This window comes from Cygnus atratus, chromosome 1 (genome assembly GCF_013377495.2).
Source record: "Cygnus atratus isolate AKBS03 ecotype Queensland, Australia chromosome 1, CAtr_DNAZoo_HiC_assembly, whole genome shotgun sequence".
Lineage (NCBI taxonomy): Eukaryota > Metazoa > Chordata > Aves > Anseriformes > Anatidae > Cygnus > Cygnus atratus.
This window is the reverse complement of record NC_066362.1, coordinates 205,014,306-205,030,688: the sequence shown is the minus strand read 5'-3', so window position 1 is coordinate 205,030,688 and position 16,383 is coordinate 205,014,306. Positions and strand designations below refer to the sequence as shown.

The 16,383-nt window shown below is 51.4% G+C and overlaps 1 protein-coding gene across 1 annotated transcript in view; it reads right to left on the bottom strand.

Moving 5' to 3' along the window:
• The window catches only part of GAB2 (GRB2 associated binding protein 2), a 79,332-nt gene that overhangs the window by 4,194 nt on the left and 58,755 nt on the right, over positions 1-16,383 (bottom strand). Inside the window, exons 3-7 of the mRNA XM_035560500.1 lie at positions 6,605-6,845; positions 3,501-4,087; positions 2,259-2,353; positions 876-1,158; positions 135-225 (exon numbers count right to left, since the gene is read on the bottom strand). Coding sequence (XP_035416393.1) covers positions 135-225; positions 876-1,158; positions 2,259-2,353; positions 3,501-4,087; positions 6,605-6,845 — 1,297 coding nt within the window. The remainder of the gene's footprint in view (positions 1-134; positions 226-875; positions 1,159-2,258; positions 2,354-3,500; positions 4,088-6,604; positions 6,846-16,383) is intronic.

Genomic DNA, 16,383 nt, shown 5'->3' with positions numbered 1-16,383 from the left:
TGACCCAGCTCTGCAGCTCCTGCTTCTAACATCAACAAAGAAAAAACAAAACAAAACAACAACGAAAAAAAAACAGGGCGGAAGGGGTCACCCAGCTTTTAGGGAAATTTGTTATGCTTCATGCCATTACTCACCTTGGCCTGGACCAGGATTTTGTGACTGGCGATTTGAAGGGAAGCTCATCGATGACGGTGTTGTTCCTCAGGTCCAGTGGTGATGGCTTTGCTGTGGAAGGGAATTATTTATTCGGATCTCAACAGGCATGAGAGGGGACAGTCTGCTACAAATTATTTGTTGCTTCCCATTTCTCCCACTAGCCCTACAGCCCTCCTTGCTGATGACAAATACCCCCAGCCCAACCCCCTGCAATCATTTTCACTGGGACTGGGGAAAAAAGTGATTTTTTTTTTCTGACCCACAGCCCCAAATTTAGATGGATGGCCCCAAAAGGGGAACGTGCCTCATTAGGGAGCCCTGATGCTTTGTTGCATGGGGAAAAGTCCACAGCCAGGCAGAGCTGACCAAGGCTTAGGCAGCACTGAGCAACCTCTGGCCAGAGCACCTGCCCAGAGGGATTTGAAAAGGAAATTTGTAGGGTAACATAAAAGCTCTTCTCATCCTGGGTAGCTCATTAGGTGGAAGAGAAGAAAGCTGTGCTGCAGCCCCAGCCCTCATCTGGTGCAGTGATCAGGTTAGATGCTGACATACTAATGATGGGATCACCACAGTCCTCCTGAAAGAGGAAGGGTATGGGGAAGAGGAAGATTTGAGGGGCTGACCGCACTGCTGGTGGCATAAGAAGACAGACATAGTCCAAAATATCACAAGGATAGAAGGGTTCCTGGGAAGCTTTGCCCACAGACACCCGTTCTTACCTTTCCGGTCGGGTTTGAGGTTGCGGTTGACTGGCGGGGGCTGGATTTCACTCAACCTCCTGTGGCACTGCGCCATGGCTCCTCCTTTGTGCAAGGGAAGGGTGGCCGAGGACAACCCCACCAGGTCGAAGTGATGCGGCCCTGGGCTCATGGGGATGTAGAGATTTTGGGCATTGTCGTTGGCTTTCTCAGTGTGGATCAGGGGTGAGGAACCGGGGTTCATGGGGACGTAGTTGTCCTCGGAGTCGGCACTGTGGGAGCGGGCCACCACGGCCTTGGCTTGCTGGGGGACAAGTGGGAGGACATTGAGAGCGTCAAGACACTGCTCAGCCCCAGCCTGCAATAAGAGGTCCAGAGGAGGGCCACTAAGACGAGCAGAGGGCTGGAGCACCTCTCCTATGAGGAAAGGTTGAGGGAACTGGGCTCGTTTAGCTTGGAGAAGAGAAGGCTCTGGGGAGACCTCATTGTGACCTTCCAGTACTTGAAAGGAGCGTATAAACAGGAAGGGGAATGCCTGTTTATATGTGTTGATAGTGATAGGACAAGGGGGAATGGTTTTAAACTAAGACAGGGGAGATTTAGGTTAGATATTAGGAGAAAGTTTTTCACTCAGAGGGTGGTGAGGCACTGGAACAGGTTGCCCAGAGAGGTTGTGGATGCTCCATCCCTGGAGGCATTCAACGCCAGGCTGGATGCGGCTCTGGGCAGCCTGCTCTAGTGGTTGGCAACCCTGCCCAGAATAGGGGGGTTGAAACTAGATGATCTTTAAGGTCCTTTTCAACCCAGGTCATTCTATGATTCTATGAATAAGCCCCCCTGCATCTCATCATCGTCACCAAACCAGCCTTAACATCTCAGCACAGATGGAAGGGCCAGTCTGTCCCCTGCTCGGCCATCAGTTGGCACCGAGAGGGTCTACATACCATGTTTTCAAGACCCTGAGTTCAGGGAAAGGTTTTAGTCACCCAGATGGGCGTCTCTTCTCATGCTCAGAGTGATCTGCAGAAGCACGCTTACCCTGGAAAGTCAATTTTCTCTGGGCTCTGGCCATTGCACTAAAACACAATATGAAAGGCCACTGTAAAGTCATTTCCAGTTCAGGAAGTCTTAGAAAGTGCATGAGAGAGGCTGTTCTGGCAACATGTCAAAATGCAGCTCGATAGCTTTCAGGAAGAAGCCTCCTGGGCCTTTTTTTAGGGTCAAACCTCCAAGAAACTCTGTGGAAGCACCCAAAGCAAAGTTGTGCTGGGTTGGGTGCTTGTCCCTCCAGCTCTGTCCTGCAGGAAATCAGTGATACAACCCTTCTGGAGTTGGCTCTGCTGGACGGGACCCTGAGGTCCTGCCTGGAACCAGCTCGTCTCTGAACCTGTAAGGCCAACTCACCAGGTAGGAGTTGTACCCGTCGTGCATGGACTCCACCGACTGCACGGTGCTGCCGCCGCCGTGCTGGGGGTAGTCGTATGTCTCACAAGAAGAAGCTGCAACACAACCACAAAAGCACGTGTCCCAGAGCATCCACTAACAAATGGGGCCCCCACAAACAAAATGTAGGTGCTGGGAAGGCAGTTTTTATTCCTACTGATCATGATGCTGGTAGGATGATGTGGCTTGAAGCCCATCACAGCTCCTCTGACACCCTACAATGCTCCCTCCCCATTAATACCTCTCCAAAGCATCAGTGCAACTGCATGTACAGCCCGGACCTAACCTGGTTCTGTCAAAGTGCTGCAGAATGCCAGGGCGAAGATGTCAGGTAAGGTAGATCATGGTGACAAAACTGGGTTAAGGGAGAGCTTCGTTACGGCCCACTTAGCAGATAAAGGGTTGGCAACCTCCAGTCTGGGGAGGAGGGGGTGAAGACAGGGTGCTAAGCTTTTAGGTTGGTCTGTAGCTGAGCTCCAACCTAAATGTTGGTATTTAGGTAGGCGGAGATGGAAAAGTCTTTTCAGGGAGTTGTGTGTATCATTTATATTGTTTTCTCTCCAACTGCCCCTTCTAAGTTAAATTAGAACTACCTCTTCTGCTTGGGAAAACAGCAAGAATTGTATGAACTGGGTTAGATTAGGTGATGTGGGGAGAAATGGCTCTTTCCAAGAGCCCTGTGATCTCTGCAGGGCTAGGAACAATGTTTGGAAAGGGCAAAATCATCCATGGCCCATCCATGGTCAACGAGAAGTGTCTCTGCCTTACAGCGGGGGGATGTTGGGATTTGGAGATGTGCAAAATTACTTCCCAGTCTGGTGAGCAAAACCAAGAGTCAGCTCCAGGCTGAAGTGAGTTCTGACAGCCCTAGTTATGAACTGAACCAAAAGCACGGTAAAAATGGCAAGCCCTGGTGAAGGACTGCATTGGAGGGCAAGTTTGGGGTTTTATGTTGAGGCACAACACAGCCAAGAGCCAGCTGAGCCCCTTGAGTGTGCAGAGCCCTGGGGATACCTCTCCATGCCATGAGCCCATTGCATAATAAAAGCAGGGCCAGATCCTTGGAAAGACCTTCCTTGTGTTCAATCCCATGTTAACTTTTGCCAACATCTCCCCTGCCTCCGCCAAAACCCAGTTGGACCTCCCTGCCCAAGGCTGCTAGGTAGGACAAAACCCCCCGCTGCTCCCAAGCCCCAAATTCACCTCGGTGCAGCCTGCTGTTCTCCACGGCTGGCAGCGTGTTTCTCCGGGGAATGGTGGCTGCCATGGGGGCCAGCCCTAAGCTTTCCCCGGGCTGGGGCCGCTGGGGTGGGCTGCCCCACCGTGGCTCTGTCTGCCCAGGTTTTGGGGGCCGTGGGGGCGGTGCGGCAGGCGAATCGCTGGCGGCCACGGCCAGAGCATTGTGGTTCTTGTCCAGTGTAAATGTCCTGGGGATCTGGTAAACGGAGAGCGGGGTGGCAGGGACGTCGTACGAGTCCGTGGAGAGCTCCCCGAACTCCTTGCACAGGGCATTGTTGGGGGTCTTGTAGGTGTAGACGTCCTCGTTATCCGTTTCGGAGCTGGTGAGGCTCGACTTGGGGTGGGAGTAGGAGCCGAAAGCCCGCGGGAGGTCGTACGCGCTGTCCCTGAACTCTGAGTTGTGCCGGCTGGGTTTCGGCAGGCTGTAGAAGCCGTGGAGCTGCGCGCCCACCCCGTTCACGCAGTGCCCATTGCCCTGTGAGAGCTTCTGGACGGCTGTGTCGCTGCGCATGAAGAAGGAGGACCTTGTGGCCTGGGAAAAGCTGGCGCTCCTGGGGAGGAAGGGGAGAAAGGAGCTGAGATGGGGGGGAGAGATGCTCCCAGGGTGCACCAAGCTCTGCTCTCCGTCCTTGCCACCCTCCCAAGCCACATTGCCCAACCCCAACATGATGAGAACATCTCCGACTCCTCCCAATGTGCCCAACAGCCCATTTTGTCCTGAGACACCTTCAAGATGCTCATATACAGTCAACCTCTTCCCAACAAAGCCCAAGCCACGGGTGGGAGGTGTGTGCAGGGCTACGGGCAGGAATGAGCCTCTTAGTCAGGCAGAAATTGCTCCAAAGAGGAGATTTTTGCATCAACAACCTCAGACAAGGCTGTGAAGAGATACCCCATCACCACCGTGCTGCCCATCTGCCATGTAGGAGGGAGGACTCGCACCTTCAGGACTGTGCAAATTCATTCGACATATGCTGAAAAAATTCTTCATGGGGATTTTTTCAGAGTAGCCAGGCCACACCGTGACCTTGCTTTCTTGCAGGGCCATAAAGCCTCTGCTTGGAAGGATGGAGAAAGCCTCTTATGGGAGAGCTGGAAGGAAAAGTGCTCTGACTGGGTCCCTTTGCTGTGCTCCTGCTGGGGGGAGCCCCTAAAAGCAGCTTTATAGGATCAAGGCATCCACAGGAACCCGTCACACTGCCCGAGGTGCACCTCCTATTTCAGGGCTGGGGCTGGGGGCTGTTTGTTACCAAAGCTGAGACAATTTCCTTCCGTCGGCGCTCAGAGCTGTAGGAAGCCAGCGATGGGCAGGGATGTGTTTTGTTTTTCTCTTCCTTTCATTGTGGCTCTATTTAATCGGTCACGCGGCTATGGGGACGCGTGGATAGCAGGATGGGGATGCTGGAGCCCCATCCTGGAGCCCCACATGGGGTGCTGCAAGCCCCATAGAAGCCAATTACACTCCCAGCAGCTTCCAGCTGGGAATTGGGGTTTGCAGCCCCGATTGCAAGCGGAGAGGAATAAATCTTAGGGCTGAATTCAGACTTACACTCGGTTCCTCGGTGGGGAGCTGGGCAGCATGGCCATTACCTCCCCGCCTAGCTAACAATATTTTGATTTGCATTGTGGTCATGCCCAGGGATGGAGGCTGAGTGCTCATTAGCTGCTGCTCCACTGCAGAGCCCCTCTGAGCCCTCTGGCAAAGCGCGTTTCATCCTCAGCCTCCTGTTTCATCCTCCTGCTGCTGCCGCCTTCCTCCAGCGTGACTTTTTGCAGACCACGTTTCCCCCTGGCTTGGCTTTCTGCACCCGAACCCCCAGCGGATGAGATGGTTTTCGGTTCAAATTGGCCACTGTGACTTCTGCAACGAAGAGCAAATGCAGCCGCACCAGTCGGGAGTGGCCCTTGGGCTGGGTCAGGCTTTTTGGGGACCATGCAGCCAAAAAAGAGCTCAACCAGCCCCATATGAACACCTCCCCATGTTGTGAGTCCTGCCACGGACCTATCACCGAGCTTGGAAAAAAAATTCAGTGGTTACAGGGGGGTTTCCAGCTGCAGATCCCTGGGGAAGAATCAGCTCGATGGGAAAAACCAGGAGATGGTGGTTTACACCGCTCCGATGGGGCTGATGCTGGGCAGGGCTGATGGCTCTGTTTCATGGAGCCAGCACGAGGTGGCGCTCAGAAATAGGGCTTACTTAGGAAAAAATGCCACGCTGTGATAACGCGGACGAATCCCCACCGTGTTTGGAGTTGGGTTTGCCTGTGAGACATTCAGCCCGTTCGGCAGAGGATCTGCAGTCCCTCACGGGTTAATAATTCAGCATCGCCCGCCAATTAGCTACTATTACCCCCATTTTATGGATGAGTAAAGTAAGAGCTGCGGAGCTGGCTGGGGAGGGATTCCCAGCAGTCCTGCAGCCTGGCCCTGTGCATGGGGGTGATTATCTCGATCGGGCATCGATCGGGGTGATTATTTCTGGCCCAGTTGCAGAAGCTGCTGCCAGCCAGTTTCCCTCTGCCCACCAAAGCATCAGAAACTTCTCCTTCCTCCTTCTCCTTCTTCCTGCTCCTCCTCTTCTTCCTCATCATCCTCATCCCCACCACGCTCAGGCTCTCGGAGGGTGGCTTTTAGGTATCATCACAGCTGGAGCATCAGAGGGCTTTTTTTAAACACTGCTCCATTAACGCCATCTGAAGTTAATTATCTGACCCTTTCTTTTTTGTTGTTGGTGGTGTTTTTTTGTTTTTTTTTTTTTTTTGGTAGGGAGAGACAGCTGCGGCAGGAAAGCCCAGCGGAGGCAGCAGGCCAGGCTCTACGCTCACACCCCACCAGCTGGGCTCCGGCCGCTTCTCCTCCATCCCTCCTCACCACTCCCATCAGCCAAAAGTCCTCACGCCAAAAAACTCACAAAATGACATGGGTCGAGGTCGGAAGGGACCTCTGGAGGCCATCTGGTCCACCCCCTGCTCAGGCAGGACCACCCAGAGCAAGGCGCCCGCCTCCAAGTTGGGTTGAGTTGGCCAACCCCAACTTTGGCTCCCCGTGTGTTTTGCTCCCTGCAATACCTCGCGTTTTCCGACTTTCTGCTCATGCACTGGTGGAGGAACAGGTAGTCCTGGGGGGCACTGGCGGACAGGGTGCTCTGGAGGTGGCCGGCGGGCGAGTCGAAGGTGAAGAGGGTGGGCTGGCTGGAGTGGGAGGGCGCCGAGGACTTGCGCTCGCGCAGCAGGTGGTGGTTGGCGCCGCTGAGCTCCGCCGGCGAGGACCGCGGCGCGTGGTTTATGGAGGCGATGCTCCTCAGGGTATCTGCAGGGAAAAAAGAAGCACACTGGTGTGAGCAACCCCACAAATGAAGTTCTTGTGGGTTTCCTGCTCAAATGCTCCAGTGTTTGTGGAAATCGATGTTGGTTTTTTTTATGGCTCTGAGGGATGCAGCAGCAGGATCCTCCACTTGGAGCAAAAGCAACTGTAGGTGGTAGATCAATATTTTATTAGATTTTGTTAAATTTCATCTTTTTAATCATGTTTTATCATATCCTTAACGGCTTGCAGGGATGTCTGGGGGCTGCCAGGCCAGCAACAGTGGGTTGTTAAAACCTGGTTAAAAAGGAAAAGGAAGGAAAGAGCTTTTGTGCCATGGTTTCTGCTGCTGTTTTTCCTTAGAGACCTCCTGTGAGAGGCTTTAGAGAGGTGATTCAAGTCATCTCCATCCCTCTGTGTAAGGACATCACTGCCATCCTTCTACAGTCCAGTAAACTGAGGCACGGGGCAGGAATTTGGATGGACCCAGCGAGAGCAGAGTTGGAAAATATTTCCTTGTTCCCCAAATTCCCTATTAATTCTGTGACTTTGAAAGAATTTCTGACATTTTCTGCCAGTAAAAAAGGATGCAGACCCAACTCCCAGTGCCCTCTCGCCTTGATTACGGAGAAATATGTTTGAAAATATTAAATATGTTTCAATCGAGAATACCCCAGAGGTCAGGAATAGTAGAGTAGTAGAGTAGCCCAGCTACTCCAGCCCCCTGGTAAACTCCCAGAATTTGAACCAGGAATGTTTTTTTACAGCCAAGCTGTAAACCCCATTAAACATGAAACCACCCAAGTCCCCAGGCTGTGGAATATTTTGGGAAAGTTGATCCATCTCCGGCTGCAGGAGAGGCAGTGGTGTCCCTGCCATGCATGCACTCCTGGTGTGCAAAACACTCATGTGGCACTGAGGTCACCCTTCCTATATCTCCGATTTACATTTATTTTGTGCCGATACAAAATGCAAAATAAAATAATTCCAAATCTGAAAAAAAGACCATCTTTCCCTGGATTAATCTATTATTTCTGGCAATCGGTGATCTAAGAACCGCTCCCAGGTTTTCCCTACCACGATCTCCAGCTGCTCCTCGAATTTAACTTCAGAAACCCATAAGGGAACCAACACAAGGATGAGGGGGATTTTCCAGGTTTCCAAACCCTTTTTTTCCATTCCTTCTCTCAAATCCCTGATCTTTTCCCTACGAAGAGGCCGTCGCGGCTCAGATGAGGAGCCACTGTGCACAGGGTGATTTTTCACTGACTCCTGACTTGTGTCAAGATATCAAATCGATCCGTCTGCTGCTCGCTCACTGCCGCTCCATTTTTTTTTCCAGTGATGCTACAAACTTCACCCGACACAGAAAAAGTACATTAATAAAAGCCAAAGAGCGTGGCTCGGCTCTATTGTTCGGTTTGTGCTAAACACGAGGAGGATCGATACATAACATTGACATTAATGGTGGGGGATGAAAGCTTAAAACCTCAATTTCTGTCTTCTTTGCATGGGCATTAAAGATCCCTTGGTGCTTTTCATGGGCGTAAATGGCCATCTTAGTGTCCTTGGACAAAACATTGCCTTGACCCTTATTCTTATTAAATATTTATCCCATAGCAGTGAAGAGACATCCCTGTTGGAAAAGGAGCCCTGAGAGCTCTGGGAGTCCCAGGTCTTAGCCCTAAATCAAGTACTTAGAGGTCCACAAGTATGGTGGAGCCCACAGACCTGTTGCTCTCCAAAATAGCGTCTGCACCCACAATGACTCTTGGGAACAGCCCCACAGTCCTGCTGCCTCCTGAATCATGGTCAAGAATTGCCCATGACATTGGGTTTTGGCCAAGACTCTTCTGAGGAAGGTGCCATGTCCCCAGCTAGGGACAACCAAGAGCAGTGCCAGGTTGGGGCCCTTCTTTCCTAAGCAGTCCTCTGCAGGCTCTGCTCTTCCCATGGCATGGGATAGCCTCAGCAAGCCAAAATATGCCCAGGAGTAGGAAAATGCACCGATTTCTTTGTGCCAACATATCCTAAGGGGAGAATTGGGGTTGCACAGAGCAGACAGTGCCTGGCATTCCCCTGGGGCAAAGCAAACCCAAATCGCAACGCGTGGAGGAGCCCCAAGAATCCTGCACCGCCAAGGGAAATATTCCAAAATTAAGCTCAGTTTGGGGAAACCAGAGAGCACGGCAGCCACTGAAAGAAAAATTAATTAGTTGGTGGTTATCTCCATCAGCCTGACAGTGTAAAACGAAGCAGGGCATGAAGAGGAGCAAGAAAGCAAAGCCCAGTGAAAGCACCTCTGCTTCCCCAGGGGAAGCCGCTCTATCGACAGCTGCATCGATTTTCAAAATGAATTCCCAGCCCGCTTCCCGCAGCGACCCGAAGCCCGAGAGCAGCAGCGGGAGTGAATCCAGGGCTCACATACTCCATTAGGGCTGGGAGATGAACTCCCTAATAGCAGGTGAGAGATGGATGGCCTCGCGGGCCTGGGAGGGGATTGCACGGGCTGGGAAGATAAATCCTGCTGCTGCAGAAGGGGACTGCTGAGATTGCTTTTTTATATTTTATTTTTTATGTGTTTTTTTTTTTTCTTTTTCTATTTTTTTTTTTACTAGAGAAGAAAGGGAATCTTGCATGCCTGGGTCACACACCGACGGTGGGTCCATGCTGGGCACTTGGCAAACATCCTTCGGGGGTCCCATCTGGATGCCTCTGGGCATTGTTCTCACCAACGATGCTCAGCTCACTCTGGGCAGAACCCCAAAAAATGATGTTTCCCCATCCATCACCACCATCTGCCTTGCAGCCAAGGATAAGCCCACGGCCCTCGTTTATTTAACAGCGTGGATGAAACCTCCCAAATCCCTTGGCTTTACGTTGAGATCTTGAGTTTATGTAGAGGGAATGCATCGAATATAGCCAAGGAGGGATGAGGTCTTGTTCCAGCTCCTATGGCTGTTCCCAGAGGGGCAGAGTTAAGGTTATGGAGCGGGGCCATATGGGAAGTGTCATCTTAACCCCATGTTTCCTGGCCGGAGCTCCTCCGAGGTTGGGGAATTCGACTCTCACGGTCTGCAAGAGGCGGCGTTGGACGCTCACAACCTAAAACCCGATGTTGACACCACGGCTTGCATGCAAAGATCTCGTTGGGCTCGTGCTGCAGATGCTGTCCTGATCCCTGAGATGAGAACCAGAAGCAAAATGCCCCGGTGCCAGGCGGGTTTCGGTCAGCTGGAGGCATGGTGCTCTCTGGTCCGGGTTTAGACGTGCCTTTTCGGCCGTATGTCGCAGCAAGGGGAAAAGAAATCCTCATCGGGACTTCGTCCCTGAAGAAGAAATACGCAGCTACAAGTACGGCCGGCAGCGGCCCTGACTAGGCTGGGAGCCAGGAATTTTTTATGAATGTTTTCTATCCCCCAAAGCGGTATTTCCCTCACTGCTGACAGCTCTGAAGTCCCTTGCTTCCAGCAGTCGGCTAGTGCTATGTGCACATCCCTTTACACAATGTTCCTGCGCTTATCTGAGTGCAATAATTACTCAGTCTCCTTTGGAAATTGTTGCTCAGAACAGCTTTTTTATTTTTATGTTTATTTTTTTCACTGTAGCAGCAACATTAGCTTTCCCCCCTGAAGGCTGAGGCTGCAGCTACAACCCCCTGTAACCCACAGAGGTGGAAAGGTGCAGCCAAAGAGGTTGTGATTTGCAGTCAGGGCTAAATTCCTGTGCTCCCATCAATGCTTGCAGCAAGGAACAAGGTTTCCTTTTTTTTTTTTTTTCCTGAAATTGGCTGTGATACACACAACACTCTGGCCAGGGAGAACTACCCCAAGCACCCTTGCAAATAAAGGTTTCCCCAAACTGCCTTGCAAGTAAAACCCCAAAATGCCTCTCTGGGTGATGCTGTGCCATGCTCTGGAGGCTGTGCTCCATCGGTCACTATCTGTGAGCCATCATTTCGGCTGGGGACCACGCTTTGGCTGTGCCACCCCTCTGTGATGGGAAACCACAAAGCTTCGGACTGCTGCTGACTCCTTGCCAGCCACAACTCGTGGCCGACGATTATTTTTAATTTTGGGAGGGAATAGAGAAACCCGCTAGAAATAATCCCTAGGAGAGCGCAGAGGCGTCCTCATGCACTATTCTTTCCCCCAGTATTTGGAGCAGCTCCATTAGGAAAAAAACAAAAACGGGGGACAAAACCCCCATGGGGATCCGCCTGCGCCTCCACTCCTGCTGCCAGCTCACTGCTAGAAAAAAAATAATTAAAAAAAAACAAAGAAGAAGACAAACAACCCTACCAAAACAAGCCCTCCGCGTGCTTCTCCTGGCAGGGACAGAGCAAACAACACGTCCCGGGGATGAGTCACTGCCAGGACGCCCTGGGATGCTGCGAGGATGAGCGCGGCACCCGGGGAATGTTTATTTCCCCAGCTCTCGGAGGCGGATGGCATTCGAAAAAAGGCATCGTCGGGCTGAGGACATGTGCAGAGCCGACGGCTAAAGGTTTTCTCCAGCGGGTTGGTGGGGAAGGGCGTCTGATTTGCCCTCGCGAGGAGCTGCAGAAGAGGATGCAGGGACTATAATAATCACTGCTGCCCAAATTTTGGCAGCAGAGCTCTCCAAAACTAAGGATGGGGCAAAGTGGGGCTGCATCCTTCACTGCAGAAGAGCCCAAAGGAGTAAAATGAAGTCCTCTTGGGCTTCTCGGCTGTTATTTTCCAGCTGATTTCTGCTGCTTATTTCCATTTTCTTTCAAGAAACCGTGCTGCACCGACTGGCTATGGGAAAGGAGCATCTCTGCTTTGCAGACAGGGATCCGCTGCTAAGGGCATGGTTTCTCTTTCCCAATTTCAGCCATCCAAATGATTTTTGGCCTAGGCTGCTCCCCTTATGTTTTCTTTACTGCCAACAGCGAAAAACCCCAATTACTTGCACATCCAACACAGGATGGGAAGAATTACCCTAGAAAGAGGTGACGGGAGAGGCAGCGAGGCAAAGATCAGTGGAAATAAATAGCATCGTTCCTGCCCATTAGTGCCAGAGCCCTGCTTGTATTTGCACAAAAACACTAAAAAATAGGGTGAACGCAAGCGATTTCTTCAGCGTTCGCCTTGGAGGGGCATGGGAACAGGGGGAAAAATCCCAGTGCTGGGAAGAAGAGGAGAGAGAGGAGAGGGAAAGGAGCCAAGCCAGATCATCCTGACCTCAACGCGTTATATATCCCAGCTATCTGAACAGAAATCGATTCTCTGAAGGACAAAGGGGCAGGAGGGAGAGTGACAAAAACAGCCGAGCGATGTTTGTCGCTGTAGCCAAAAAAAAAAATAAATACCCCAAAACCCTCGGGAACACCCCTTGGCAGCGCTGACCTGGCTCTGCATGGTATCGACACACCTTGCGGCCACCCTTTAAAGAGCGAATCCTTTCGTGTCAATATTTGGAGGGCAAAGCAAAGGGATGCGTGGTGCCTGCAGCCCCGGTGTCTGTGTGACCTTGAGCATCCCACCTGGGACACCATTGTCAGAGAGCTCTGCTGGGGGACAGCGACCTAAAGCTGGGGATGAAGGACAGGTTTGAAGCGTTAAAGCCCTTTTTATGGAAAGCTTAGGTCTTAAATGTTCCAGGAGAGAGGAGAAAAAACTTTTGCTATGAGGAAAATGTGAACCTGCTTTACTTATGCATGATTTAGTGCCATTTCGATTTGAGGGAGAGCACAGGAGGCCCAAATATTTGCACTTTGTATTACAGGAGAGCTGCCATCCCCGGCTCTTTACAGAAGTAATTTATTTCCATCTCTCCTTACATTATGGGAGAAACTATAACTCCCCGCTTGCTTGGGGAGTCAATAAAACATCAGTGCTGTTACAGGGCTGCTTTACGATCACCCAGCAAAGAAGTGATGGGGAAAGGATGGGATCCCCAAATTTCTCCTCTTCTCTTCCCTTGGGACTTTTGCATGCGTGCATAGGACCAAAATGCAGGAGTTTGGCCCCATTTTTCTCTCCATGGCTGCAATACAGTGTCCCTGAACAAGAGAGCGGGGGCTACAGACATACCCTGTCTACCTGCCAGGATCATCTAAAGAAATCCTGAAGGTGAATATGTACTTGAGATGTTCAGGGTAAAATGCAGGGAACAAAATCTCTGCAAGCAATGGGAGGACTGCATCTTGTACAATGTGAGCTCTGCAACACCGATGCTCCAGCAAAAAAAAAGCAAAGTGCCACAAAAGCCATCCTGGATTTCCGTATCCATCATTAAAAACCTGAGTCCAGCCCATTTTGCAGTCTATTAACTGTGCTCAGTGGAGGCAGAGAAAGAAAAGGTCCCTTCCTGGGAGCTGCTCTCCTTGCCATCGGGTTAAAGATGCCCATGACCCGCCAACATCTATGCATGCAGAAATCACGAGTTCAATCGCAGAAAAGGCTTCAGTATCAGCTAAAACCTCCACGTTTCCCCCTCCCTCTTCTTTTTAAGATGTAATGATTGGCAAAAAGGACTTGGAATTTATTCCCCACACATCGCCATAATCAAATAAGATGCTAATGCTATTAACATGGGACCTTGCATAGCAAATGACTTAGAATCATATTCCCTTTCCAAGTACCAGAGTTTCATTTAAATCAGTCTCCACAGCAACTGGAAGCAAAATGTGGGATGAAAATCTTCCTGGCTGGGCATGGCGAGTGAGGAATTTCACGGTGGAGCTTGTACCCATGAAGACGGCTTGGTCCCGCCATGGTTGGTGGGCTCGTGCCAGCCATCTTCTACCCAACCGGTTATCAGCTTCTCGCAGATAACTAGTGATAGGACTACAGGGAATGGCCTCAAGTTGCACCAGGGAAGGTTCAGGTTGGAAATGAGGAGACATTTCTTCTCAGAAAGAGCGGTCAGGCATTGGGACGGGTTGCCCAGGGAGGTGGTGGAGTCCCCGTCCCTGAGGGTGTTCAAGGGAAGGCTGGACGTGGTGCTTGGGGACATGGTTTAGTGGTGACATTGGTGGTAGGGGGATGGTTGGACCAGATGATCCTGGAGGTCTCTTTCAACCTTCATGATTCTGTGATTCTATGATAATGAACCTGCTTGTCCAGGAGGACCTCAAGCCATCCCGATGGAGAAGGGGCAAGTAGACACAAGGTTTATGTAGCCATGAAGCTTCCTTGGCTCTCCTTCCCACAGATGGTTTCAAAATGGCCTCAGGGGAGATGCATTTGACAACTGGTTTTGTTCATGATAAAACGATTCTCATCTGTTAAATTCCATCCAGACTATTTGTAAATGGTCTAGGGCAGCATAGCCCCCCGTCATGGGCCAGACTCCCTTATTTTAGGGCTGTACAAGCACAGACCAGGAAAAAGGTGTTTTCTGCTGGCTTCTTTCTTCACTTCATCTGCTCTGCTCACAAGCTCCCCTCAATGAGCACCATCTCCCACCAGGATCTAGGATGGGGAGAACCTGCAGCATCCCCTGGCCAGTGCCCACCAGATGATTGCATGGTTTCATCCCATGGAAAATGCTTCTTAAAATCATTTGAAGATGAGCTAAGCTTTGTAATGCCATGGCTGGGAAGCCGCTGGATAGAAATCAGCTTTCATTTCCCATCAAAATGTTTTCCCAGCCACTCCACTCGTCTTCCCTGCACTTGTTTCACTCTTTGGTCATCATTACATCAGCGGGCACGGTGCGATCCTCATCCTGGTTGGGGCTTCTCAGCGCTCCCCTAATGAAATGAATGTCAGCAACACGGCCTGCAAAAACGTCTTTGAGAGCAATGTCAGCAAGTGGGAGGTGTCTCGCTTGAGAGCGGCTGAAAGTTCACGCAATGAAAAGAAAACAGCCCCGACCAGCCTCTGGGCTCTGTTAGTAATTATCTGGGCTCCGGTGGGTGTTAAAACATCTGTACTGGTTTGGCAGGGAGCGGGGAGCGCGGCTCGTGCCAAAGGCAAGGACTGGCGTGGGCTGAAAGCAGCACAGTGATGCATTAGCGCGGTCTTCGTGCTGAGAAACACGGGGCTGGCAGCCTCTCCTTGCGAGTGCTTTTGGGTTGGGGTCATCCCCGTCCCCATCCCCATCCCTGTCCCTGCTGGGACCGTCCCGTGGAGGAGCTGAAGGTCCTTAAAGGAGACTTAAAGTTGGTTGGAGCCCCGAATCCTGCTGGGTTTAACATCCCCCTGGACTTTGCCAGCAGTTCATCTCCACGTCACGCTCTCGTGGTTCTTATTTCTAGGGAGAAATGTTTGCATGTGGACTCCCCCCATCTGGCCGTGGACCAGCAGCTCTCTTCCCCCTGGATATTGCAGCACTGAGCAGCTCCCGGCACAGCTGCTGCTGTTTGAACCTTGTGCAGTAAAGCTCGGGCTCCTTTGGGGGTTATTTTTAACGCGGAGCAGCAGCGGGCCTGGGTTTAGTTGGGTAACAGAGTGTAGAGAGGAGCTTGGCCCTCAGCAGCATTTGTCACAATCTCCCTGTGAGGAATATTTTTGGACTTTGGCGTTCTTCGTTCCCTGACTCAGGAGCAAAACATCCTACAGCATCTACGGACTGGAGCAAATTCCCTCTCCCCTGGTGCTCTCTCACAGGATGGGAACGATCCCATGCACTCTCCCTGTGCAGCATCTCTTCTCCTTCCTCTTCCTCCTCCAGACCCAGCTCGCAAAGCACCACGAACCCATCCCCAACACCCAGGAGAGCCAGATTACATTAGCACCCTTGTGCCTGTGCCCGTCTCCTCGTGCTCACCACAGATGGTAGCAGCACCCAGACCAAAATCCCGAGCCTCCTGCCCGGCGCTTCCCGCTTGGCTTAGCACCAGCTGAGAAATCTGCTGACATCCTCCAGCTGCAACGTGCCACTCGATCAAACGGGAGCTTGCCAAGGCGTCGTCCGCAGCCAGAAATTACGAGAAACCTTCAGAGGGTATAAGGGAAATTTAAGTGGAGGGGGAGAAGGTCAAGGTGGTTCGATTCCTTCTCATTGGATTGCTTTTTGGGGGGTGGATCATGGTGTTTTGGCTGAAAATCGTTGGGATGCACTTCTGTGATTTTTTTTTTTTTTTGAAATTCATTCCAACTTGGAATCAAAATGTATGAATCAAAACCGAGGCTGAGGATGGATGGAAATGAATTCCAAGGAAGAAGAGCACACTGAATTTTTACCACCGCGGAGCTTGTGATGCACTTGCCGCCTGCTCGGCTTGCTCGGAGCTGAGCCTCCGTATGTGACTTCTGCGAGCTCCTTCCTTACAGGAATGGGATTTGTCATATTTTAATTTCTAATTAAATTCTAATCTCTAATCACCTACGTAAACCATGCCCTAACAAGGCTGCTGAAGAGGCTCTGGGTCAGATCCAGTACGTGGTGCCCCCTTATCCCTGTTGCAGAGTCCTTCACCCGTGAGATGAAATACGGCTTGGCAGCAAATATAGCACGGCACTGGCCACAGGAATGCAGGAATTACCAGGAGCAGATCAGAGAAGCCAGCCTGCTCCAGCTTTCCACTTCCAAAAGCTCCAGAGAAAGCTGGGAACTTCACAGGGATCAC